Source organism: Trichechus manatus, unplaced genomic scaffold (assembly GCF_000243295.1).
Source record: "Trichechus manatus latirostris isolate Lorelei unplaced genomic scaffold, TriManLat1.0 scaffold00096, whole genome shotgun sequence".
In the NCBI taxonomy this organism is placed as follows: domain Eukaryota; kingdom Metazoa; phylum Chordata; class Mammalia; order Sirenia; family Trichechidae; genus Trichechus; species Trichechus manatus.
This window is the reverse complement of record NW_004444032.1, coordinates 3,742,205-3,769,727: the sequence shown is the minus strand read 5'-3', so window position 1 is coordinate 3,769,727 and position 27,523 is coordinate 3,742,205. Positions and strand designations below refer to the sequence as shown.

General features: G+C 40.7%; 1 protein-coding gene across 1 annotated transcript in view; it reads right to left on the bottom strand.

Moving 5' to 3' along the window:
- Positions 1 to 27,523, bottom strand: part of DOCK4 (dedicator of cytokinesis 4) — a 481,731-nt gene that overhangs the window by 8,822 nt on the left and 445,386 nt on the right. The window contains exons 39-50 of the mRNA XM_023737032.1: positions 24,778 to 24,919; positions 22,649 to 22,815; positions 19,771 to 19,857; positions 11,556 to 11,732; positions 10,754 to 10,837; positions 7,441 to 7,560; positions 6,983 to 7,104; positions 6,536 to 6,656; positions 5,457 to 5,538; positions 5,171 to 5,280; positions 2,517 to 2,589; positions 600 to 713 (exon numbers count right to left, since the gene is read on the bottom strand). Of these exons, the coding sequence (XP_023592800.1) occupies positions 600 to 713; positions 2,517 to 2,589; positions 5,171 to 5,280; positions 5,457 to 5,538; positions 6,536 to 6,656; positions 6,983 to 7,104; positions 7,441 to 7,560; positions 10,754 to 10,837; positions 11,556 to 11,732; positions 19,771 to 19,857; positions 22,649 to 22,815; positions 24,778 to 24,919 (1,399 nt within the window). The remainder of the gene's footprint in view (positions 1 to 599; positions 714 to 2,516; positions 2,590 to 5,170; positions 5,281 to 5,456; positions 5,539 to 6,535; positions 6,657 to 6,982; positions 7,105 to 7,440; positions 7,561 to 10,753; positions 10,838 to 11,555; positions 11,733 to 19,770; positions 19,858 to 22,648; positions 22,816 to 24,777; positions 24,920 to 27,523) is intronic.

Sequence of the window (27,523 nt, the reverse complement as noted above, 5' to 3'; positions counted from 1 at the left end):
GGACATTTGCTTCTGAACCAGCACCTCAGGGGATGAGTGCCCTGAATCAACCGTTTGAGAAATACTGCCTTTAGAAAACAGACCTCTCTAACCAACACAAAAGGGACCGCTATGGGCGCCAGGTAGTTGTTTCTCATAAACCTTGTTGAAGTTCCTGGTAGTCAGTTCCTATTTAGGGGCAACTTGAAACCTTGGCGTCAGTCCTGAACAAGATTGAAGCAAGTGGCTGAGTTAGCAGAAGCGGCTAAGAAGGAGGTAGTTAAAGCAAAGGATAGAGAAAATGTTAGTGGCATAGCAAGGTTAGGGCACCTCCCCAAAATCTGAGGATGGTACTGTGGAGGAAAATAACCTTACAAAACCTTTCTGAGGGGTTTATTAAGAAAAGACCACTGCTTGACTCAGTAGTCCATTCCTTTCAGAATTAAGACAAAAATAGTATTTAGGGAAGAGGCAGAACATCATCAACAAACTATGCAGCTACTAAGGTATTTACCTCAGAAACCAAATGCCTACCTCTTTCTGAGGAATTCAGGACAAGCTGGAGTACACAATAAAAATTATTTTATAAAAGTGATAGCTCAAATGCTTCAAATACCCACCAGTCAGTGTGGGTCTTGGAGGGACAGGGGGAGAGAGAAGCTTCCCACTATCCGACATGGTCTTGGCTTCTTTCCCACTGTCCAGGCTCCAGCTGCTAGGGGTGGGGTTCACAGCTGGAAGGGAATAACACAGCTAAAAACACATGGTCCAGCTTCGCCCTTCAAACACGTGAGATCTTATATTAGGAGAAAGTCAGAATTATCCAGAATGGAAAAATCAACTGGATTAAAAAACCAGGAAACCTCCTGAATACTAAACCTTTATTTAATTGGCTAGCTAACAGTTATAGTTGACATTTAATTGGGTGATAGCATATCTCTTTACTTCCCTCAAGCTGTCAAACAGAACCACGAATCTCTATGCCAGAGTGTAGAAACTTGTGGAGAATTACAAATGCGTTTAGATGCTGGATAACAGATGGAAGATGTAGTCACTAGACTATTTTAAAAACTTGTTTTTTTAGTGGAAATTTATGGATGGACAAGTGGCACCCAAAAAGAGAGAAACAAATGACATAATATTTTAACTCTTTGGCAGAATTGTGGGAAAGAACCACCATACCAGACCATCCTAGTGACCAACCCTTTGAGGAAAGGACTCTTCTTCCTGAAATCAATGAATTATACTGTAAGTATGTACCAAAAATAATTTGGAATACAGAGAGTACTAATTATTTTTTTGTAATCTGTCTGGTCCTTGCTTCAGTAAGGTGCAGGAATAGGGAGCGAGTAACCCTGTTAGGCACAAGGGTAGGGCACACAAGGTGGTAAATGGCCTCTACGCAATGAGGTTTAGAAAATCAAGTCTTAGAGTTCCAGTGGCTTGCTCCCTGTACGGACACTGCCATCTGATGGACATATCTGGCATTTCAAGATTTTACCACTTTAATGGGATGGAATTAAAGTCTTAAAATATTTTTTTCTCTCTTCCTTTAAAAATTTGCTTTGTGTTATTAGGTAGAAAGGGGTGAGAAGGCCACCACATTCCTAAATTCTACAGCCAAAGATCAATATTTGACTTGTAACATTAAAACAATTTGCATTTTAAAATAATTTTGGCTAAGGTCTCACTAATTTTGATCTCCCAAGGAAAGTTTTTGTGCTAATGTATCAATGTACCCAAATGACAGTGCAGTATAGTTCTTAATGTGGGTAATTAAAGTGCACTTTACCAGGATGTTTCATTAGTGACTTTTGATTCATTGGCCTCCCCAGTTTGGAGGCTTGACCCTGAGAGAAGCAAATGGGTGACCTGCTGCACGCCACTCCCCTCCACCACCACCCCCTCCCTGTAACTGAAGAAGTCACATTTAATCTGTTCTTCATCCTCTGCCATGTTGCACACACTGATGCTAATTGGCTATTTGCTGCAATGAATGTGTTTGGGTTTTTTTTTTTTTTTTTCCCCATGACCTTGAGGCAGGGCACAGTCCATTATGCACTGGATTGCAATTCCTAAATAGTATTTAATTGCACAAGAGCTGTATCTGAGTCACCGCAAACAACCGATGAGCTGGCAGAATGAGCTTTGTAAGGAAGACAAAGGACAGGGTCACAGAATCAATCTGAAAGTTGCTATTTTCGTTGTACTGAACAGGTAGCCTAATTGGCAACTTTCTTTCAGGAAGAGCAGGAATTGCCTCAGTGACACACTATGTTGCACCCAAAAGCTATTAAACAGAGGCATTTCTAACTTGCTCAGATTCTCCTGCTAAATCCTACAAGAAAAAAAGTTTTTTCAAGAATGGATCATGAATAACTGTCTGACATTAATCCCCTAAAGAGCAAACTAGTCCTGATCATTAAAGATCTCCAGGAACTGCCTTCTTCACAGACACACAGAAGACTGGAGAAAAGGAGAACAAAACAAACCCTTACACATTTCAGGACTGATGAAGGTGCTGGCTTCATACCTACCTTTCTCAGGTGTAGAAAGATTAGGGTCACTGCGTGGCAAGGCCCCATCTCCGATATGATTAAACAGCATCCTCTGAAAAGGTACAAGAGTCTGTTTTTGTAATGCCACAGGCTGACATGTCAGACCTTTAGAAAATGAAATGACTATCTCATTACTGAAATTTTTTGTTCCAAATAATTTTTATACAGCATGATGAAACTAGAACAAAGCCTTAGATTTTGAGAATGAGAACACACTGTTTAAAACGTTTGTATTAGATTTTTAAATATAAATGGTAAATTAATTTTCATGATAAAATGGAGGGAAAAAATAAATAGTAAGCAACAGTTAAGTTATAGAGCTCTTTGTAGATACAAATGCTAGACAGGCAATATGAAACACAAGTAAGAATTAAAGAAGAAATATTGCTCACTCTCTAGTAAAAGGGCTTTAATCCTTTAAAAGATGAATTTTTAAAAAAATATTTTTGGTGATGCCATGTTTTTTCATGAATGGAATGGATGCTGAATCATTGTTTGTTGATAGTTTTCTATTATTTGAAAAATGGGGTGCTAGTTGCAAGTAGGCCATATCGGTCCCATGTTCCATGAAATACATCACAGGCAAGGTACATATCAGTCCCATGGCCCAGGAAGTGCATCACAAACTGTTTTCACCCCCAAAAGAACTCATTTACTTGAAGATTTCTGAATGCCGGTAACTGTACCTTCTCAATAACACAAAGGAAATAATAAACATACTCGCAAAACCTATCTCGCTGTTCGGAAGTCAAAGGACACAAAAGTTTCACACAATCACTCTTCCAGGAAGCATCCCCTTATACAAATCGCTCTCAACACTCAAAGGTGGCACAGGCTAGCTTCCTTGTTTTTCAGTCAGTTACCCCGATGCCAGAATGCACTAAGGTAGCACAAATGTCTGCCAATAAACCTCCAGGGGTGGAAAATGTGGCAGGAACATATACGTGCCAGTGCCCTTAAAGAGTCCCTTTTACATTTTAAGTTCTCTATTAGGTTAAAACATCTGAAACTGCTGATATTCTACAATTTTTAATCTACAAAAATGCCAATTTTACATGGTTCTACTTAACATATTAAAAGAAAAAGTACCATGTCCTTAAAAGTAGACACTCTATAGCAATGCATACTAAATTTGGAGCAACATACACACTGCCTCAAATTTTACCAAAAGCAGAAAACTCAAGGGGTTAATCAGAAAGGCTTTCAGAGTCCCTCACGTTGGCAGCATGTTCTCCTAGAGCAGATGGAACAAACTGTGAAATCCCCTTGCAACATCAAGTGACAAAGGGAAATAAAGATGATTAGCTGTTCAGCCCAACGCACTCAGATATAATTTCTGCGAGACATCGGTGCAGTGCAGATGAGGTATACTGGGACTTCCAGGAAGAGCACACAATCAGCAAAGATAAACTAATCAAGCCAAATCCCACTGGCACTCAGTCATTTCCAGACGGAGCAAAAGACCTCTGCCAGGTTGGTGTAGAGAAACAGAAATTAGCTGGGGTCTACTTAACTATTCTTCCCCGCTCCTAAATTGTTCCCAGATGATCCATAAATCTGAGGGCTACACATGAAGCATCATTTTTGAAACTACCCTTCAAAGCGTCCAGAGGCCTGTGCTCATGGCCCTGCACTCTCAGACTAGGAAGGACGGGCTTCGAAACCAAGATGAGCAAAGATGGGGGCAGTTCCCTCACTCCTGAGGCATGCAGAGAAAGCCCCAGGACTCAACCGCTCCCCGCTCAATATGTTAAAGGAGAATGGCAAAGGCAAAACAGAGATTGCCCTGCACTCTTGGCTGCTTCAGAAGGAATCAATTGCAGCTCTCTCAAACTAGGTCTTGGCAAAAGAAAACCTGCTGGGTAACAGCATGCTTCTCCTTCAGGGTCTTTTGCTAATGTAAGAACTTTCCCAAGATTTCTGCAACATACACACGCAAACACACACACAGGCATCAACTCATCCACCCATCCCAGTTTCTGTCGAGTCGACTCTGACCCCGTGTGTTGCAGAGTAAAACTGCGCTCCATAAGGTCTTCACAGCCTTTCTTCTGAGGCACCTCTGGGTGGGTTAGAACCGTCAACCTTTCGGTTAGTAGCTGAGTGCTTAACCATTTGCACCACTGATAGACTCCTAATGTTTCAGTAGCAACAATGAAATATAGGAGCCTGGGTGGCTCAGTTGTTAAAGCGCTCTGCTAACTGAAACGTCGGCGGTCTGAACCATCTAGCTACTCCATGGGAGAAAGATGTGGCAGCCTGCTTCCATAAAGATGACAGTCTTGGAAACCTGGGGGGCAGTTCTACTCTGTCCTATAGGGTAGCTATGAGTCTGCATTGACTCAACGGCAATGTGAATGAAACACAGCGTCAGATCAAGGAGGGTGAAATCATTTTCCATTTTCTTCTCAACTTTACTGCTCAGGCAACAACTATGTATCCCTATCAGTAATATGGCTCAGAGACTTCTAAAAATGAGCAGAGAACACAGGGGTACTCTTCATCCAGCTGGACTTGTTTTCTAGCACAATTCATCTGGTTGCTTCTGGCAGCTAAAGTGTGTTTCTGCAGAAGTATGTAAGCAATTGCAGGCTTTTCCCTGTGTTCTGGTCTCTTCATCCTATAAGGACTACCTGAGAAGGCTCCACGGGTGTTGGATAGATGGCGCTGCATGGTCTCTCCCTTGGCGACAAGCAAGAGTTTTCTCTGGAATGTTTGTGTTTGTCAGACAACAAAGGAGAAGCTGGAAAGAGAAGGAAAGAAAAAAATCATCACTGTGGTGGTGGCAATGGACCTGTTTGGAAGGCAGAACCAGAGTGTTGTGGCAGTAGGGTGCAGTTTAAGACGCTAAAGCCACAGTTCCCTGGGTCTGGAAGGTTCTCTGGGCACCATTAGTCTGCCCTGCACCCTGGCACTGACCTCTGGCACTCGATGGAGCAGAACTTGTCACATTAGGTGAAGCGGAGTGAGTAGAACTCAAGCTTGAGGTAGATGGACTTGGCTGGAAATACATGGGGAATTGTTATCATATATGGTTTAGAGACTTCAGACAACACTGATATGTTTGAAACAAAATAACCATTTTTTTAAAAGCATAAAAGGCCACTTAGAAGTATAGAAAAATCTTACTAACTCAGACTGATAAGAAGGCCTGTCTGAATTAATCAAGAATTTGAAGTTTTGTCGACTGCCAAATGAATGCATTCTACATAGTTTCAGCTACATTCTTGGACTCAGTACCAGTAAGCAAAGCACTTCCTGACTGAAATGTAAGCAGAATGGCCCCCAGCCTTGGGCACATAAATAAATGAGTGTTTCTAAAAGATACAAAATCAGCCTTTTCATTATTTCCTAACATATGTTTCTAATATTAATTTGGCAATATTACTATGCCCCTTTCCCAAAAATAGTTGTAAGGAAAATTGCAGCTTAGTCTTTCTGAATTATCATAAATGCTATACTGGCATTGTCTCCATAAAAAGTTTTTGTTACAAGAGTCACACTGGCTCTAAAATCCTTAAAAATTCTACTTTTTTTTTTTGTTTGTTTGTTTGGTAAAACAACTTTTTATTATGGAATTTTTCAGTATATACTTAAGTAGAGAGGATTTTTTTATAGTGAACCCTCAAGGCATGTCTTCTTAAAGAAAAAAAAGCCACATAGAAATGCTAAGAGGTGGCCGGTGTGTGGCTACGCGTCCCAAGAGGCCTGGACTGAAGAACCAAATCAGAGCTAGGTCTCAAAGCCAAGCCCTGTACAGCTTGCCTGGGCTTTCCCAGCTTGGTTAGGTCTTCTCAGAGTGGATGGGGAAGATTGGAGAGAAACATCTTTGTAGACTCCAGAGACCAATAAAGCAGTAAGAATGCTTAAATGTGTGTTTGTACTAAGTCAAGTTGTTGCTCTTAGGTCTGCTCAATAGCATAGCAGAATGAACAGGAACTCTCATGACTGAGACAAATAAGGAATAAACACGACTAGACAAAAAGCTAGTAAAGTACCTGCATGTTAAAGACTTCATCAGAGCTTTCTGATTGCCCTGTAATATTGCTTACTTCAGCAGAAGCTTGTGAGGACAGTGAGGAGGAGGAATATCGGTTGACAGCTGGGTAACTTAATGGGCTGTTTCGAGGGAAAAAAAAATGTTCGTTAACTCAGTCTCTGAATTGCACTTTATCATATGCTTGGCGTGGTATAAAACCGAAGGAAAAAAAAAAGTATCCCATTTATTGTCTCCTGTTTGCCTCAATATAGTCAAACATTTGAGTGTATTTATTTCTCATGCTGTTGCTGTTTTACCCGTGGTAGATATCTGCAGCTGCCTTGCGGGTTAATTATTTCATTAAGAAATAGCATATTTGACAAATTGTGCCATAAAGGATGAGAGAATAGTTTCAGATCATTTTGTGGAGATGCCAAATTATAAAATAATTCAGAATATGACTTACCTGCGTCTAGGAATTACCCTGGTACCATCTGGGCTCATAGAAGCAGGTGCTGAGTTTCTGCACACACGAGGGCTTCCGTTAGGAAAATGGACTGGACTGGGTTGTATACAAGCAGAGAACTCCTAAAGATATAGCAAAGAAAATATTTAGAATAGTAATAATTTGGGCAAAAAAACTTGTGAGATATTTTAGTATACTACATACACATCCTAATTGTCATGAAATCTTCATATAGGAATCCAAGGTTCAGTATTATTAAGCCTTCCTTCATTTAATTACTATTTTTGTTTTCATAAAAGGGGAGCAAGGCATATAGAAGACAATGCTCTCTGGTAAAATGGTGCAGTTTCGCAGAAAAACCAAAAGATGTCACTATTGGATATCTCATCGTCCCTCTAACCCCAAGGCAAATTGGCAGCGGTCATACTGCCCCACCGCGGACACTTTGCATAACATACCTGTATCCCTAAACTCGATTTCATCACAAAGAACTGATCAACCAGCTTTTTGTGAAGGGGTCTCATATCTTGAGGCACAAACTTCTCATGCACAGCCAAACCAAATTCCAGAATTTGTGCCTTGAAAATAAGATAAGGAAAAAAAACATCAGTGAGTACCACTTTCTAAGTGCCTGTTTGGCACCAAGCATGGGACTATGCATTTTGCACGCATTATGGCTAATCCTCTCAATTTTACAACACGGGAACAATGGATGGGCAAGGAAACAGGCTCAGAACTCTATAACACAAGAACTTTACAGGCGAGGAAACTGAGGCTCAGAAAAGTCCTACATGTAGTAAAAGCCAAATCGGGATTTGAACTTAGGACTGATTTCAAAGACGTGATTTTCCCACTACCCCTTGCTTCCTTCCCATGTATTTTAGATCTGTGATAGTCATCTCTTCTTAACAGTCATGCATTCTTTGGCCCCTTCCTGCCTTTCCCAGGATGAGGCAGGGATCGAGGGCAGGAGCGGCTACGACAGGGACCTCTTCTCTGGACGGCGCTCTCTCCCACATCACCCTTCTCTCCTCCATCAGGGCCTCGTGTGTTTTTTCTATCCCTCCCACAAATTTTCAAAATCTGTCAGAGAGGAAGTTAACAAATGCACAGGAATCCTAAAACAGTTGCTATGTTTCTTGTTTTTACTAAAAAAATATTATTCTTGTTCACTTTTTATAATGCAAAAAGGGAGCAGCTCCTACTTAAAAGAAAAAAAAGGTTTCCTGCTGTGAGGGCCCATAGAGAAGCGAACATAAACCTTCAAGTTTCCCTGGTTCCACGATCCATGGTGCTTAATTCCTCTCACTGAATAGCAGCTGTCTTTTATATTTTTTAAAAACGCTCCCACGCTCAAGTGGGCAAAAGAACAAATTCTATAGGCTGGGAGGAAAACAAATCACACATCACCACAAGGTCTTTCATCTTTACGGCCTGTGAATGAAGACTAGAGGTTGAAAGCTCAGGCTAAACAAGACAGTCCAGTGGGTTGGAGAGTCCAGCATCTTCCCTAAGGGGACAGGACTATAACTCAGGTTCTGGATACCCCCGACTGCCAGCACATTTCCATAAAGATGAAAATACCCCAAAATAAACATCAAGGCCACCTTTGAAGGAATCGTTTTGAGTAGAGTGTATGTCAGGCATAAAGGGAGAGGCTGCTCTCTGTGATGAGGGGGTGGAAGGGAGATAGAGTTGAGCCTGAGTGCAGGAGCCTCCAGCTGTGTCCATATTAAGCGCTAGTTGTTTGGTGACCTCCCTTTTGCCTAGAACACGTTGCAGGCTGGTTCTCCAGGAAGCCGACTCTCACATGGAGATTAGGGTGTTTATTAGGGAGTGCCCTTGGAACTGGAGTCCCTGGGTGGTACAAATGGTTAATGCGCTTGGCTGCTAACTGAAAGGCTGGCGGATCAAGTCTGCCCAGAGGTGCCTCAGAAGAAAGGCTTGGCATCTACTTCTGAAAAACCAGCCACCGAAAACCCTATGGAGCACAGTTCTACTCTGACGCACTTTTTTTTTTTGCCCTTGAGATCACTGCCTGTGAGAGGGAGGGGAAGTGGGGCAGTCTTGTCAGTATCAGCAGGCCCCAGGGGAGCTATGGAGCTTCAGTGGTCTGTCAAAGTTGCCCCGTTGGGCCCAAAGGGCCAGGCTCTACATCCTCTCCTCAGTCTTTGGATGTGGATTTGTCCAGAAAGGTGGTGACACTGGGTGAGGCGGCTCTCTGCAGCTGAGGCGATCCTTGGAAAACCTGACAGATGGAGGTAGTCTGCCAATAGCGACACTCAACAGCTGAGGCAACAAGTCCTTCCAGGAAGGCACGTGAGGCAGCTTACCTCCGTATCCCCTACAGTTTATCTGAACTACTTCACACAGGCCCAGAGAAGGACAATGCCCGCTCTTTCTAATTCTACTTCTACTGTCCCACAAAAATGATGAGGTCACATAGCAGGCACAGCTTGTCCTATGATGGAGATGAAATGCTCTCTAGGCCACGGCTCTTTTCACAAGGCCTTAGGAACATAATCAGGCAGGATGTACAGGAAATAAAGGCTCTCAATTCTATTTTCTTGAGATGCTTCTCGGTCCTAAGCTACAACTTTAATTCTGGGCAAAGAATTCAGTCAGGCTGAATACAGCAGAAAGACTCCTGGGTGAGGCAAACCATTCACAAGAGACCGTGTTCAGGTAAAACAGATTTTAAAAAATCAACAAAGGTCAAAGTCACTAAGAATTGACAACCCAAATTGTTCACTTCTTGCATCAACATCACCCCCAAGATCATATCGGGAACTTGGTTTATTCTCTATTTCCTTGCAGAGCAATTTCAAGTAACTCCTCTATTTTTCCAGAAGCTGTATAAACAAGCCCACTCCAGCTAAGGCCTTCACCCATGGCCTCACCTCCACAAATATCATGTTTTTTGGATTAAACCTGCAGAGCATATAATATGGACTAAAACCAGACACAACCTCATCAGTTTTTAATGCAAAAAAAAGCATGCTTCATTTGCTTATTAACTTGGTAAAGATGCTTTTGGTACACTTTATCATACATATTCCAATTCTCATGGGAATAGAGTGTCTGTCTTTCCCAATTAATCCAGCCTTTCAACCATAACATCTCCTACCTACCTCAGAGGTGTTCAAACTGTTTTCAGTCTAAGAGCTACTTAATAGGGATACAATAGGCAACAGATCACTCACTCCAGCTCTCTGCACTTGATGGTGCCAAATAAATAAAAATAAACTATGCTTCTTTGGAGTAGAAAATGATGAGGTTGTATTTAGTTTTGTCCATATGTAATTTGTAGGCTTAGTTTGCAAAATATGATGCTGTTTTATGGCAAAGTCTATTGACTTCTCACTTCCTCATTCTACCGTTTAAATAACAATGCCATCCATCCATCCATCCATTTATTTTGAGTTGGCCTGAACTTATTCGAGTACAAAGTTTCCATAAAAAGTTGGCACCACACTTACAGCAAGTCCTTAGGGAGAGAACATTCAAATGACCTAGGAGAATATATGAAGCATTTGTTATAAGAGGCTGCCATGACCTACTCATTGCTAAATGTAGTTTTGCATCAAAGTGTGGGGGAGAAAAGTAGAAATCAGCAAGTTAGGATCCATTACAGGTGAATCTGCAACTCTCAATTGCCAGCTTCAGCTAGACCACCCATGTAGAAAACCATGTAGTCGGGTCTCTGGCTAAGCAAGCACATACCCAGGCAGCACAGAGAGAAGGTGATTAATTGGCTTCTACCTCCCTTACCTGCTCCAGCATCAGCTCTCTTAACCGTGCAATTTTCTCTCCATCTTCAGGGTGACTTAAGATATATTCTTTGACAAAGAAAGCCTAGTAAGAGAAGGCACAGTCAGTCTATTTGGGAAAGTTACAAACGAAGTAAAAGACACGGATGTTGTTTTTAAAGATCTGCAATCTTCCAAAGAAATGAAACCATAACAAACCATGTTTGGGGTCAGATGGAGTGATTCTTAGAGTGAGCAGCTGGTCAGAATGGGTTCATAAGAAAAGACTGTTAAAGGGACGTCTGAGATTGTATGATAAGTACTTTTGGTAAAGCAAACAAACAACAAATCCAAATCAACAAGCTATATGTCATTAATCCTAAAATAATTGTCTTAATATTCAATGTGATCACGATGGTGACTTCATCTCCAAGGGTTTATTTTTTGTTTAAAACTAAGAGGGCAGATGAAAAGTCCAATTAAGGTATCTTCTAGCCAAGATCAGACTTTTCTATGACCATGAACCTCTTTGCTAAGGGAAATGATTTTAGATAGACATTTACTAAACAATCCTCATCTCCTCACTACTATTATACACCAAAAACACACACACACACATTTTTATCCTCACAATATCACATGTTGGGAAGTGGAATAAGTGGACATCACAAATGACTGTATGTGGCTCTGCTTAACAAACGACTCCGTTTGTATCAACTATAGCACTATGTATGCTGATGTATGTACATATTTTGAAAAAAGATTCATGAAACCCTAAAAAGTCACATCTGAAAACTTTCTCTCAAACAAAACCTAATCCTTACCTCCTGGTACCTTGAAACTCCGCCATTGACTGCGGCATCTATCACTCCATTCAGGCACATGGTCAAGGGATTAATATTCTGCATCTGTCTTGTCTGACACTGACTAATCAGAGTCTTCAGCTGCTGATTCTTATTTTCCAACACTTCAATTGCATTTTCTAGAGGACTCATTTCTACCTGAGAAGCAAATGAGCATAAATATATATTGAATTTTGTGATATTCAAGAAGAAAGACAAAGTAGATGATCCACATAATTATCTGTGCTCCCCCCTGGCTTCCATCAATATCTCAACTAGGAGCTATCCAGTAGAATAGACAAGGATGTGGAGGTCTAATTAACTGCTCATTAGTAAGGCAAGGAAAGGGCAGGTGATTATACTCATTGGTTGAAATGTGGCTTGAATAATCAGCAATTATCAATTATATATTAGCAAACTGACAAGCAATATAATCTTTTAAAAAAAAAAAATCCCAGCATCTCATATCTTCTAAAATGGATTTTTCTTTTCTTCTGAATGGCTAAATATTCAGAGGGCCCGGTATATTATTATCACCTTCATTATCACGGATGCTTACTCAATACAAAGCACCATGAAAGAGACACAAATGCATTTACAGATCCTCTGATGTAAAGGAGCTTTCAGCTCAGTTGGGAAGATAGGACATATGCTCATATGGACCCCATATGCATATATAACAGCACCATAAGGTGGCACAAGATGGTACACAGTTGGGAGCTATAGAAAACAAGATGATCATATACGCCGCAGGATCTATTTGTTGAAGGAGAGCCAAATAGAATCGTAGTGAGTTAGAAATTCTGGGTTGTTAAGGGGGACTTAATTGTGAAAATGATAAAAGTGCTATTGAAATATATGGCACTATGACTGTTATTGTCACTGATATTCTCTTTGAAGAGAAGATCTGCCAAGCTCTCAGCTCTAAAGTAATCCAGGCTTACAATAAGCACATTTAAATATTGGCTCTTTCAGTTAAGGAAACAAACTAGAGTTTTAAAACAAGGTCAGTAAGATCATCTTAAACCAACCTGGAAATTGCTAGAATGATTTGGCTAGATCAAAATTAAGAATGTATGTTTACCAAAAGAGAGGGAAAATTAAGTCAGAAAGTAGGAAAAGATATTTATAGCATGTATAAACATCAAAGAGTCCAGGTCCACAATGTATAAAGAACTCTTACAAATCAGTAAGAAAAAGGCAAAGAACCCAATTAAAAAAAAAACTGGCAAAAGACTTGAACAGCCACTTTACAAAGAAATCCAAATAGCCACTAAACATATGAAAAGGTGTCCAACCTCATTTGTGTTCAAGGAAATGAAAAATATTACCACAATAGATACTACTACACACCCACCAGAATGGCAAAAATAAATATGATAATACTGAATGAGTGAGAATGTGAAAAATAGGATTTCTCAATTACTGCTGTTGGAAGTTCAAATAAGTTCAATCACTTTGGAGAACAGTTTGGCATTATCTGCTAAGCTAGGATCCAACAATTCTATTCCTAGGAATATATCCTAGGAAAAGCAAAGTAGCAGATGTGTACACATGTGTCAGGAAACATGGACAAAAATGTTCAAAGCACAATTGTTCATAATAGTCCTAAATAATCCATATGTCCATTGACATTAGAATGCATAGACATTTGTGCTATGCTCATATCATAGTACGCTCACACATGGAATAGTATACAGCAATGAAAACAAAAATTTCAGTTATATTCAATAACATAAATGGATGTTGCTAACAGAGTGAAAAGAGCAAGTCATACAGTGTGATACAATTTATACAAGGTTTAAAACCAGGCAAAACTAAACCGACTCTTTCAGAGAAGCAAAAAATAGTTGATAAACCAGGAAAGGAAATGAATACCATAGAAGTCAGGATAGTGGTAACCTCTAGGGGAAAGGACCAAACCAAACCAAACCCATGGTTGCTGAGTCAATTCTGACTCATAGTGACCCTACAGGACAGAGCAGAACTGCTGTATAGGGTTTCCAAGACTGTAAATCTTTATAGAATCAGACTGCCACATCTTTCTCCCACGGAGTAGCTGATGGGTTTGAACTGCTGACCTTTTGGTTAGCAGCTGAGCACTTAACCACTGCACCACCAGGGCTCCTCCAGGAGAAAGGAAGGGAGCTATAATTGGGAAGAGGTACCTGGGAGACCTCTAGGGTGCTGCTGGCAATGTTCTATTTCTTTATCTGTGTGGTGGTAAGTGGGTACGTACTTTTTGATTATTTGTGACATAAAACCTTTGTCTTATGTACACAAAGACTAAACCATAAAAGAAAAGTCTGAGGGCTTTGATTAGGTATAAGTTAAAAAGTAAACAAAACACAATAAACACAGGCAAAAGACAACCCACAACCTGGGAAAATATTTCCAACATATATTCCAGACAAAATATTAGTATCTCTCAAATACTAAAGACATGAAAACTAGAGAAAGGACATGACCAGTATATTTGCAAAATAAGGAGAAAGAGTAAATAAATATATGAAAACATCTTTACCAGTGGTCAGTAAATGCCCCAAACAAAAACAGACAAACCCTACTGTGATTATTTTAGGTCTATTATATGGAAAGAGGAGCCCTGGTGGCGCAGTGGTTAAGAGCTCAGCTGCTAACCAAAAGGTCAGCAGTTCGAATCCACCAGACGCTCTTGGAAACCCTGTGGGGCAGTTCGTCCCTGTCCCATTGGGTCACTATGAGTCGGAATCGACTGGATGGCAACAGGTTTCAGTTTTTTGGTTTTATATAGGAAGATTAAAATAATCGGCGACACTCAGTGTAGGAGAGGATGCTGGGAAAATGGGTACTCCCCCAAACTGATCTCCTCCAGGGACTGCATACACTGATACATCTCATCACTGATACATGAACCAAAAGTTGAGATTTGGATACCCTTGGATAGATCAATTCACTTCCAGGGAAATTATCCTAGGGAGATGACCAAAGAAATGTGCAAAGACATGTATACAAAGAAAGTTCATCAAAGAATTAAGTTCCCATAGCACCAAGACTGTGATCTCTAAATACTGTTATTACTAAAAAGAATCAGGAGTCACTGGAGAAATGGTTGATTTCAGCACTGGGACAGAAGATGTAACAAGTGAACCTGGGACAACTTGCCGTACCCTAAAGCAAGGAAGGAAACCCTAGTGGCATAGTGGTTAAGTGCTATGGCTGCTAACTAAAAAGGTCAGCAGTTTGAATCCACGAGGTGCTCCTTGGAAACTCTATGGGGCAGTTCTACTCTGTCCTATAGGGCTGCTATGATTTGTAACTGACTCACCGGCAATGGGTTTTTTTTTTTTTTAAAGCAAGGAAGGTATCTCTATTAGAGCAGCTGGCCTGTGATTCTTTACTGGAGAAATGTCCTCCAGGGACAGAAAAGCAGGCAGGTGATCAGGTTTAATCTCCTTGTCAATTGAACCTCTAAATAAACAGACTAAGAATAATTGCTAAAAGGAAGAGATGTTATCTATGGAATGCCTTTAGCAGGAAGTCCCCAGCTAAAGGATAGCTTACAGTAAATAAACCCAGAATTCATAAGGCATGATTCCCTAGAGAATGTTCCTGAGAAGCTATGCAACTCTCTGGAGTACAAAATGGAAATGTTCCACAATTTAAATTACTTAAATTAATTATTTTACATAATTTAAATGTGCCCCCTGTGTGAGGAACCTCATTAAGATGCTCCATCTATTATTCTGGATTATTATTAGTGATGTCGGAAAGAAGGACCTGGGGGACCACATTGGATGTCTCAGATGTCTCTGCTCCATCTGAGCCTCCTGACTGCCTTGAAGTTATTAGTAAAGCTCGATACCGGGCAAGACTGTGGATTGGTATGTGTGGTTTGAAAATCTGATCCTGTGTGTTAGGTCAGTAACAAAGACTACTTGGATCCTGCCAATAGGGCTCAGGAGCCACTTTGAAGAGGCTCGCAATGGCCAAAGATGGAACAATTTGAAAATTAATAAGAATAATGGCAATGGTTTGAAACAAAACAAACATGTTTAAATCCACGAGTTACTAGTGATACTAAAACCAAAACCAAACAAAAAAATCTCACTGGTCACCTTTGAAGAGTGCAATGGAACAAGATTATTACTTTAAAAACTGGTAAATAACAGGAAAGATGGTTAAATCAGGTTCATTGTATATTTTCTTTACTTTTCTCTGATGTAACTTAAGTTTAAAAGAGAACACTTTGGCTGCTGTGTACAGAAGTGACTGTAGTGGGATAAGGGTAGCAGCAGGAGACCTCTGAGGAGAACACTGCAGTAATCTAGGTGCAAGATGGTGGTATCAGTGAGGGTGGTGAGAAGTGGTCGGGTTCTGGGTATATTTTCAAAGAGAAGACATATGATTTTCTATGAATTTGATGGGAGATGTGATAATATTCTCATCATCTTCAGAGTTTTAAAAATTCCTACTTATATTTTTTTTTTATTGTGGAGAATATATATGTAACAAAACATTTGCTATTTCAACATTCTTCACGTGTATAATTCAGGTGTTTTCAATCGCCTAATATGCATGTGAAAGCTGGATGATGAATAAGGAAGACCAAAAAAGAATTAATGCCTTTGAAATGTGGTGCTGGAGAAAAATATTGAATATACACCATGGGTTGCCAGTAGAACCAACAAACCTGTCTTGGAGAAGTACGACCAGAATGCTCCTTAGAAGCAAGGATGGTGACACGTTTCACATACTTTGGACATGTTATCAGGAGGGATCAATCCCTGGAGAAGGTCATCACGCTTGTTAGAGGGTCAGCAAAAAAGAGGAAAACCCTCAACGAGATGGACTGACACAGCGGCTGCAACAATGGGCTTACACATAACAATGATTGTGAGGATGGCGCGGGACCAGGCAGAGTTTCATTCTGTTGTACATGGAGTCGCTATGAGTCGGAATCTACTTAACAGCACCTAACAACAACAATTATGCTTATCACGTTGTTCGACTATCACAATTATTCATTTATACCTTCTATTTTATAGTTTTCTATCTTGCTTCAAATTTTTAAAATGAGCTTAATTCCTAATGAGAAAAAAACTTTTTGTAAAATTTGAGAACAGAATATATAAAACAAATACTGAGGAAACAATAGTTCAAAGACATTGTTATCTTAAGCAAAATTTAATAAGCTATTCTGGGACCATAACTTAGAAGTAAAGGCCCACAATCTCATCTGTGGTTCTTTGGTGTCAGATATTTCACAGTTCAGATTTTAGAAAGGCAATATAGGGCACATTAAAAAAACAAAAAACACCAAAAAAACCCATTGCCATTGAGTCGATTCCGACTCATAGCTACCAGATAGGACAGAATAAAACTGCCCAATAGGGTTTTCAAGGAGCGGGTGGATTCGAACTGCTGACCTTTTGGTTAGCAGCTGAACACTTAACCACTGTGCCACCAGGGCGCCATAGGGCACATATGGTATATTATATAACCCCAGCAGGGTCTGGCGCAGTCCCTTTAACCAACAATATTAATTTTTCTGTAGCAAAATATATAAACCTTCACACTAAATGGGATAATGATTATAATGGTCTTACATTAGTTCAGGTTAGGTTTATTGCCAAATGAGTTTTGGAGCCAAACTTATGAAAACATAGTCTGGTTTTCAGAATCTTCTAGATTTTGAAACTGCTGATAAAGAATTTCAACTCAGTTCAATTTGGTATATCTTTATTGAGTACCTACTCTGTGCCCCTCTTCTTGAGGACCTCATACATTAGAGATTAAATCATAAACCAAATAATTTTAATAGAAAGTGGACCGATTCCAGGCAGCAGGAACAAGAGAAAGACATGAAGGCTGCTAAGAGTGGGCTGTGTTCAGGCAACAAAATAGCCCAGTTTGTTGTGTTTTGTTTGACAGAACATAGACTGCATATTCTAATAAAGTAGGCAGCTGATGTTTGAAAGGTTGTGGTTAGTAATACTCCTTTTATCACTATCAGCGTGCTATTCTTTATTAACATTGTGTGTATGTATGCATGCATAACATTTCAGGTGCTAGGACCATTGGTGAGACCTCAGAGGATTTAATGCTCTGGGTAGTGAATGGCTGAAAAGGCTCTCTGAATCATTAGTGCAGCATGGATGACTAAGAACACTTCTGTGGGCTGGGCCCCTGCCATTCAGCAGGAAGTGCAATAATAAGACTTTCTCAGCACTTTGTTTAGCACCAGGGTGCACCCTGTAAGCAACTGGTTTTGGGGAACCCTTGACTCAGACCACAAGAGTAGAACTGTAATAATGCAATCTGCTGAATCGAGTTCAATTTGCTTAGGAAGCTGTATTCATTTTTCGGTGTTGCAAAAAAAAAAAAAATTCCACTAAATCCTTAGCTGAATTGAACGAGATATGCAAGGGTAGTCTCAGTGCTTAGAGAGATTTCAGGTAGGCCAAGCTATTCTTGAAGACAATTTGGGCAGGCGCTGCTCTTGTTTATTTATTGACAGAGTGGGCTTATTTATTTAAATAAGGAAAAGCTGAATTATACTTTCACAATCGGTGTATTTTCTATCAGATAGAGGATTGTAGCAATCGAAGAGCTGGCCTCAGCCATAACACATGTACCCAGGGAGGGAGACGGGATGCTACAAGATTATAGGGCTGTGTCAGCTCAAGAGCAGTAGAGGCAGCAGGGTGGGGTCTCACCCTAGATGTGGATGCCGTTAGCCACTGCTCTCTCTGCTTTCCAAACTGGAGACTGGCACTGGGGCAGGTTTTAGAACCAGGAGGGTTCTTGGGTACTGTGGCTGCCAGGCTCTATAATGACACCCACTGATCTCTAGCTGGTGCTCTATTCATAACTGTTCGTTCAGAATAATATAGCACTATGCCTAACTGTAACAGCACTGATGGACTATGCATCAGACACTGGGCTGGAGTTTCACATGCATATCTTAATACACTCAACAACCCTCTTGTTGTTGCTGTGTGCCCTTGACTCGATTCCAACCCACAGCGACCCTGTAGGACAGAGGAGAACTGCCCTATGAGGTTTCCTAGGCTATAATCTTTACGGAGCAGATTGCCACGTCTTTTCTCCTGGGGAGCAGCTGGTGGGTTTGAACTGCTGACCTTCCAGTTAGCAGCCAAGCACTTAACCACTGCACCACCAGGGCTTCTTTCAAACCTAGTTATCCCCATTTTGCCTGTGAGGAAACTGAGGCTTAACATAATGATGAGAAACAGTTTTTAATTCTCCTGGAATCCTGATTTCTGGGAGCCATGGAGTTGAGGTAAACCACTTACGCCATTGATCTGAAGGTGATCTTTTGAACCTTGAGCCTTGAGCAGACTGGTCTCCTAAAAGTCACGTTTAAGTTAAAGAATAGTCTTGCTAATTAGTAAAGACTATTTTGCCTTGGGCATTGTGCTCTTTTGAAGATTTCAGTCAGCTTCCCGAAATAGAAACTCCAGGGTTGAACTAGAAGCGGTGTTTAGGGTAAATTGTTATTATGTAAACACAGTTCTGGCCCCTTTCCATGGTAATGTCCATAACATGGGGTAGAAGGGTTTTTGGAAGTTCTTTCATCTCTGGAACACTTTGACTTCTCTAGTCAGAAGTGTTCCCCAATTTGCAAATCATATATTAAATGAACTTTGAATCAATTTATATTATTGGCTTAACATTTTTGTCTGAATACTGATTAACATTCTGACTTTGGAGTCAGAAAAATCTGGGTTTGAGTCACTCTTTTTTTAAGGTCTTGCTATGTGACCCCTGGCAAAGACTTTTAACCTCTTGTTAAAAAATGTGAAAATATAGACCAGAATACATACCTCACAGCTTTGATATGATGATTAAATAAGATAATGCAGGTAATATTCTTAGCATCAGCCTGACACATAGTAAGTGCTTAAGGTCACACAGCTACAGTAATTAGGGGAGCTAGAATTCCAGTTCTAACTTAAGGACCTGATTCTTTACATTCTGTAACAATAGCTGTTTTCAAGGATGGATGGACCAAGATGGTATTACCAGTAATGTCTACCTGGCTTGATAATAGTGGTCAATATAATAAACATTCACTAGCTCACTGAGCACTTCCAGGGACTTCAAGTTAAAAGCAGAAGCAATTAATACACAGCAGGACTGCAGGTGAGCAACTGTGAGGAGAAAGTACTTGAGAATAAGCTCTGATCCTTACCACTTCACGCTTTTCCACTTCAAACCAGCGGGAAATTCCAGGTAAACTCTGCACCAAGTATAAGGATGTTCTCTCCACCCAGAGACTCTACAAAGTACAAAACAAATTAAGTCCCTGGTTTCCCTTCTTTCTAGGTACTGAGCTATGACCAATGTCTGCCATTCCATTTAATCAGGTTTTGCTCATTTTGCTCAGCTTTTCACTAGTATTCATTCTAACACTTCAGCAATCCCTTTATACTCATAAAGCCATCAAAGTAAGATGTCGCTCAAGCTTACGCTTATAATTCCACTGAATGTCTCCTGTAACTTTTCTTTTCTGTGTAGGATAAATGATCTCCTACTTCAGACAGCAAGCTTACAAATATAAAAATAGGCCGTCACGTTATTTTATTTCTCTAAATTCTAAATTCTACTTTAAACTCTCTCGATTCCTCAAGGTCTAGGCATTTTTATCTGGAAAGGGTAACAGCATCAGCTAGTCAACACAAGATTAAAATAACAAGCTCTTAAAAGAGGAAAGGACTTCAGAAATCCCATAGCTCAACCTATTGTCAAAGGATCTTCATTTTAAAGATGAAGACACGAAACACCAAAGAGGCAATATGACCTGCTCAAAGTTGCATTCTAAATTACCAGTAAAGCCAGCACTAGAATCCACCCACTAGTACTTCTGACTCCTTCTCCATTGCTATACCCAATGCACTGTTCCCTCTTGCCCATCTGAACTGCCACAGTCCAGGAGGATCTGTATGTTAGGGTTGGGCTCCTGCTGACTGAGACAGGCATCCCCAGCACCAGCACACATAAAACCACAGCTGCCTTTGCTAAGAGCTGCTGTCAACAATATGTTTCTCTTTTGTCAACCAGGTTTCTGTACCTGTGACTCATTTTTTCTTACTTAAATAATGTGTATTACCAAGAGGATAACACACTTTCCAAAATTCCTGAAACAGTGCCATTTATTCATCAACAACAAAAACTGGAAGGATTTCTGGGTGCTAGCCAAGATGGACCCAGACAAACAGGGCAGAGTCCCCATGACAGGAGCTCGCAGTGTTCAGGTGGTGACAGAGGGAATCAGATAAAGAAGGGCAAAGGACTAAGAGAGAGGCATGATCAAGGTGCTATGGACAAACAGAGGCAGAAGCAGGCATGCACGCCATCCTGTGGGAGGAGGACAGCATTTTTCTGAGAAGGTGACACGTGAGCTCAATTTTGAAGAGTGTGTAGGAGTTTGCCAGGAGGAGAGAGCGGGGGAAGCGCTGCAGGCAGCAGGAAGCAGTGGGAACAGAGACTCAGAGAGGCTTGTGAAAGGGCATGGCAAGAGATGGAGAGAGGAGCTCGGTGTTGCTGCAGCTAAGAGGCAGGGTGGGTGAGTGGGTTGTGGAGCAGATGAGGCTTCTGGAGCAGCTGTTTGGAGCCAGATTCTAAGGGCTGTAAGTACAGGAACAAGGAAGCCAGGTTTATTTTATTTTATCTTTCTTTAGGGAGATCGCTGTACCATTGATAAATAAAGTGATCGCCATGAGGAAATGCAGTAGAATTGGCAATGGAGGAGTCAAAAGATACGGGTTCTAGCGCGGGCTCTACCGGTAATCAGAATGGGACTTTGACCAAGAATCTTTGACTTTTATTCACTGGAAGCATTTGCAAAGAAAATTATATCATGAACTAACTAGATCTTTAATTGGTTTTGGAGGGCAAAGAGACAAATATAAATCCCCAGAAAGGACTAGAAAATGATCATGGGCATTTTCAATAACATCCCAGTGGTATTCTCCACTGGTTTCCTTGTCTTGATATTTAACACATCCAACCTCCCTGCCTAAGAGACTGCTCTTTACTCAACCCCATCATAACTCTGCAAAATGGTCACAATTTCCCTTTTGGATTACTTTGCTCTGAATAATTCCTGGATGTACTTCTGGGAGCACCGGGAACTGACACTCAGAGCTGACAAGGTGAGGTAACATTATACAATCATTACTGATAGGGTTAAGAAAACGTTTCCTGGTTTAAGTAGAGAATATCTGTGATGAAAGAAGCTAAACCAATTAACCCCCAATAATAAGTTTGTTTTGCATTCTTTGTTTAGGGGGTAAATACTCACTAACTGGGGATCTATCTGGTCTCACTATGTCACTATTGTCAAGGAAAGGACAGATTATAATTTATCTGCTGTACAATGTTGCCCCTTTCCCCCAGTGGGGCTGTGGGAAATTTTATTCCGTCTGGCTGAGGGAACTTTAAATTAGCAAAGCATATTGTAACTACTGAGAACAGAGAACTCAACACGTGAGAAGGAATCTAAGGTTTGCCTTTACCCTGGGTCCTCTCAAAAGTCCTAATTACACACCGTTATAACAAGAAAAATCAGCAGAGGATAGCACAGAACTTTCCCACCATACCAGCAGTCCACCCAGCTGTTCTCTGTCTCGAGAATCCTCTGTTTCTCTGCTCATTAAGTACTCCTTACTCATTGCACTCCATGATATCTGAGAATTCATACTGTTAGGTGCCCACAATTGGTTCAACATGAATGAATATGAGGACTGGGCTCGATCATGAGCTCTCAAAGACTGGTCTGAGGCCCACCGGCATTAGAACTATCACAAAAAAGCTGATTTCTGGGCCTCCGACCAGACCCACTGAGTCAGAATTTCTGGGCTGGGGCTCTGAAATCTGCTTAATTAGAAAGCCCCCATGTCACTCTGATGTACCGCAGAGTTTGAGAACCACTAGACCAAATGATTTCTACGGTCCCTTCTGGTTCTGCCACTTTTTGCTATTTTGAGTAAATATTTACCTAGGGTCTTGCCCCCACAAAATTCATAATCTATCTCAGGAGACAGTATGTAATAACAGCTTGATGGTACCTTGAATTCATTCTCCTTATCTTTAGTCCCTTTGTGAAATGGTCTGTCATAGCGGAATTTCCAGATATGATTCACTTTATAGAAACTTTTGATGTTGTCTGGAACACCCTCTCTCTGCAGGACCTCCTGGCTCTCTGGGATGGGAGTCACAGCATAGATCTGCAAATCTAGGATTAAAAAGTCAAGGAGGAAACCCGACTTGGAAAACTCCATGAAAGTTTGGCTTGAGATGAGCTCTGGCAGAGAGAACAGGGTAAGTAACAATCTGGTGTTTCCATCTGGGTCAAAGTCATTTTAAAAAATTGCCAAGAAGTTGCCAAGAACTGAGTTCATAGCAAATCATTTCTCAAACTTCAGGTCTTGAACTATTTCTGGGCAGGTAATTTTGACAAAGTATGAGGTTGAAATTTGCACGACCCATAAATTTACGTATCAGTGACTTTTTTTTTTCTCCTTGTGGGGGTAGATAGGAATGGCTTAGATCTTAGGTATTCCAAACTGGATTAATCATAACCCCGATCATGAGATGTTCATGGCCCTCTTAAATTTACTTATTTCTTTTTAAAAAATGTTGTTGTTAGGTGCTATTGAGTAGATTCCGTCTCATAGCGACCCTGTATACAATAGAACAAAACCCTGCCTGGCCATACACCATCCTCACAATCATTGCTATGTTTGAGCCCATTGTTGCAGCCACTGTGTCAATCCATCTAGTTGAGAGTCTTCCTCTTTTTCGCTGACCCTCTACTCTACCAAGCATAACGTCCTTCTCCAGGGACTGGTCCCTCCTGATAACTTGTTCAGAACACGTGAGATGAATTCCTGCCATTCTCACTTCTAAGGAGCATTCTGGCTGTACTTCTTTCAAGACAGATTTGTTTGTTCTCCTGGCAACCCATGGTATATGCAATATTCTTCGCCAATACCATAATTCAACGGCATCAATTCTTCTTCGGTCTTCCTTATTCGTTGTCCAACTTTTGTATGCAATGTGAGGCGAATGAAAATACCATGGCCTGGGTCAGGCACAACTTAGTTGTCAAAGTGACGTCTTTGCTTTTTAACATTTGAAAGAAGTCTTTTGCAACAGATTTGCCCAATGCAATGTGTCATTTGATTTCTTCACTACTGCTTCTATGGGCGTTGATAAAATATGAATATTCATGCAACTACCACCAAGGACAGAAACCAAAACACTGATAATCATTTTTCATTTACCTGCATGATCCTCTACATCCCTTGCCTCCACATATTTGCAGCAACCACTCTCTCAGATCCTGTATCAATAAGCCAAGTGTTTACTTGTAGTTGATATTTCAAAAAATTATATTACAGGAACATCATATTTAGTTGTATATTTACCTCCTTCTAATCAAAGAAAAATAGCAAAATATTATTCCTTATGTAATTTCTTGCTTCTCTTGCATTTTGGCTTCTGCTTTGAAATGGTATCCATAAATATTAGTGGAATTTCAGGACTTCTTTAAGACCATCATTTTCCAGGGAGAGGCAGAGGGATTTGGAAAGGAGTGCTGGGATGATTTCCCTTTGTCCCCTACTCCTGTGTAATTTCAGTTGAGTTGTTCATTTTAGACATTGGGAGTGTTCATTACATAACCATTATTAAAGGCTGTCCAGGATGCCATGGCTAAGAGCCTCAAAAGATACTGGCAGACCTCTTCTCTTCTCTCCCATATTCCAGAATAAAAATATCAGGGCAAGAAGAGTACGAATGATGTGCGCCAGTAAACATAATGTTATTATTTCCTTGAACTGAAGTAGTTTCCACAGGGTATGATGGAGAAAAATTATTCTAAGAGAAATCACTAAAAAGAGCTTTAAAAGTAGAGTTGAGATAGGGAACAGTTTTAATTAAAAGGAAAAAAAATTATTTAACAGAATATTTAAGGGATTTCTTTTCACCTGACATCTTGATAAAAAAACAGAGTAACTAAATTCTGTTCAAAAGGAGCTAAACTAAAATTAAGATCATGAGAAAGAGAGAGAGAGTATGAACGTGGCTATTAAAAAGGCACCAGTGGCTGGAACAACCTGAAATAAAAATACTCTGCACTAATGGCCGGTGCCACCTAACCGGAAGCCAGCCTTTCCGCAGGAGCATAGGATACACTGCGCTTCTGCCTGAAAGATGGTCTCGTCAGGCTGGTTGGCGTGCTGCATGGCGATGGCGTGGGGGAATTCGTTCAGCATCCTCTGCTGGAAGGCTTCCAGCCTCTCGTAGTCGTGCCCTCGACACACAAACTCCTTATTCTGGAGACAAAACCAAAAAAGAAATCATGACTGTATAATTGGGTGCATTAATTACATCAAGAAGCCAAACATTATGACGCTGGCAGTAAATGACCACATATCAATACCCCATAAGAAAGAAATATACTGAAATAGTCTGAAAAATTTGCCCAGATATTCAGAATGCAAACCAAAGACCATGAGGTTCACTCTTAATTGCTTTTAATAAGACCGAATAGCATGCTTCACTTTTCCAAGTTCACTCACACGAGGAGAAGAGAAGTGTCTGACTCTCCAAGCAGGAAAGTATAAATCAAAGCAGGCCTGTTCTCTCTGAATGCTAATGAGCACATGTGTTAAAGAATATTTTTATAAACTGGAGATCAAACTCATGTGGATAAATTCACGATCTGGAGGAAAAGAAAGTAAATGCATACTCTAAAAATGCATTTTACTGCATCCTTTCTAAAAGGCCCCAGAAATCAGCCTTAGCACTTTCACTGACTAGAGCCTTACATACAAGGAAGACTTAGCCCGTCTGTATTCCAGCTGTCAGAAGGGCTGGCACTGGAAGCTTCCCTGCCAGAGCCAGTTCAGTTTCCTGCAAGCAGGAATCCTAATGTTTAATGGCCAGAGCTAAGTTTTAGGATTTTTAGGGCCTTGTTACTATCTGTCAGTTTGTCATACTCTGATAGCTTGCATACTGCTGGGATGCTGGAAGCTATGCCACTGGTATTTCAAATACCAGCAGGATCACCCATGGTGGACAGATTCTAGTGGAGCTACCTGACCAAGATAGCCTAGGAAGAAAGGCCCAGCAATCCAGTTCTGAAAATTAACTCATGAAAACCCTGTGGATCACGACAAATATCGTCAACATAGTGCTGGGAGATGAGCCCCCTAGGTTGGAAGGCAAAAATGGACTCGAATATGCTAGTGATCATGAGGATGGTGTGGGACTGGGCAGCGTTTCGTTCTGCTGTACATGGGGTTGCCATGAGCAGGAGCTGACTGGACAGCACTAACTACTACAGGGCCTTGTTATATGTTGGATGCATTCTTATTTGTTTTTAATTTTATTTTCAAATAAATATAAGTAATGTTTGGTTCAGGATCCTCTCTCTCATTCAGGTGAGAACTATAAAGGTTATCCTTCAGGTAGTCTAGAGAGCTGGAAAGATGGGCAGGTTTCCAACAAGAATCTTAATGACTAGGTCAGATATGAGGAAAACTTTCTGAGTTTAATGATAATGAAATTACAGCTGTTGAGCAGAGTCATTGCCTAGGCACCGTGCACATATTTATTTAATCCTCACAGCTTGAAAGGTAGTCTCCCCCTCCCTTCTCCACCCCATTTTATAATTGGGGAACCGAGTCTCAGAGTCATTAACTACATTGTACAGGGTATGTGTTACTCCATACTAGATTCAAACTCAGGTCAGATTCCAATGCCTGAGCTCTGTCTACTCTGAATACAGTCTGGTAAATTCAACAAAAACTACCAGGAGGTATCAAGACCAAGAAAAGTTGGGAGATCTTATTTCCTGAAAATCTTTAAAAAAAGGAGAGAGTGGTGAGTGGTCTAGGGGAGCCAAGGCCCCTGGTTCTAGGGGTTTCTTAAATCTATAAGGTTTACTATTAAATAAAAGGTCCTAAGAAAGAACTCTGGGTCATGTGAGGGAGTTAGAAACACCTGTGAGCAGGGGCTGAGGGTGGTAGCTGGAAAAAGCAGTGAAGGCAAATAGAGGAAAGTGGAGGCTTGGGCTCTAAGAACATGTCACAATTCCCCACAAATCCCTAAATAAATCACAATCCTTTGAAAAAATATAACTTAAGGCAGACTCTACCTAGAAATCAGGATCCCAAACAATCCTATACTTAAAACTTTTTAGATAAAAGTTATCCCCTCTGATGCTGCTTGTTATGTGCCATTGAGTTGGTTCCAAATCATAGCGACCCTATGTACAACTGAACTAAACACAGCCTGGTCCCGCACCATCCTCACAATTGCTGCTATGTTTGAGTCCAATGATGGAGCCACTGTGTCACAACATCTTGTTGAAGGTCTTCCTCTTTTTTGCTGACCCTCTACCAAGCATGATGTCCTTCTCCAGGGACTGGTCCCTCCTGATAACACGCTCAAAGTACGTGAGATGAAGTCTCGCCATCCTCGCTTCGAAGGAGCATTTTGCTTGCACTTCTTTCAAGACAGATTTGTTAATTCTTCTGGCAGTCCATGGTATATTCAATATTCTTCACCAACACTATAATTCAAAATCACCAGTTTTTCTTTGGTTTTCCTTATTCATCGTCCAGCTTTTGCATGCATATGAGGCAATTGAAAATACCATGGCTTGGGTTAGGCGCACCTTACTTCTCAAAGTGACTTCTTTGCTTTTTAACATTTTAAAAAGGTCTTTTGCAGCAGATTTGCCCAATGCAATACCTCATTTGATTTCCTGACTGCTACTTCCATGGGTTTCACTGTAGATCCAAGTAAAATGAAACCCTTCGCAACTTCAGTATTTTTTCCATTTATCATGATATTGCTTATTGGTCCAGTTGTGAGGATTTTTGTTTTCTTTATGTTGAGGTGTAATCCATACTGAAGGCTGTGGTCTTTGA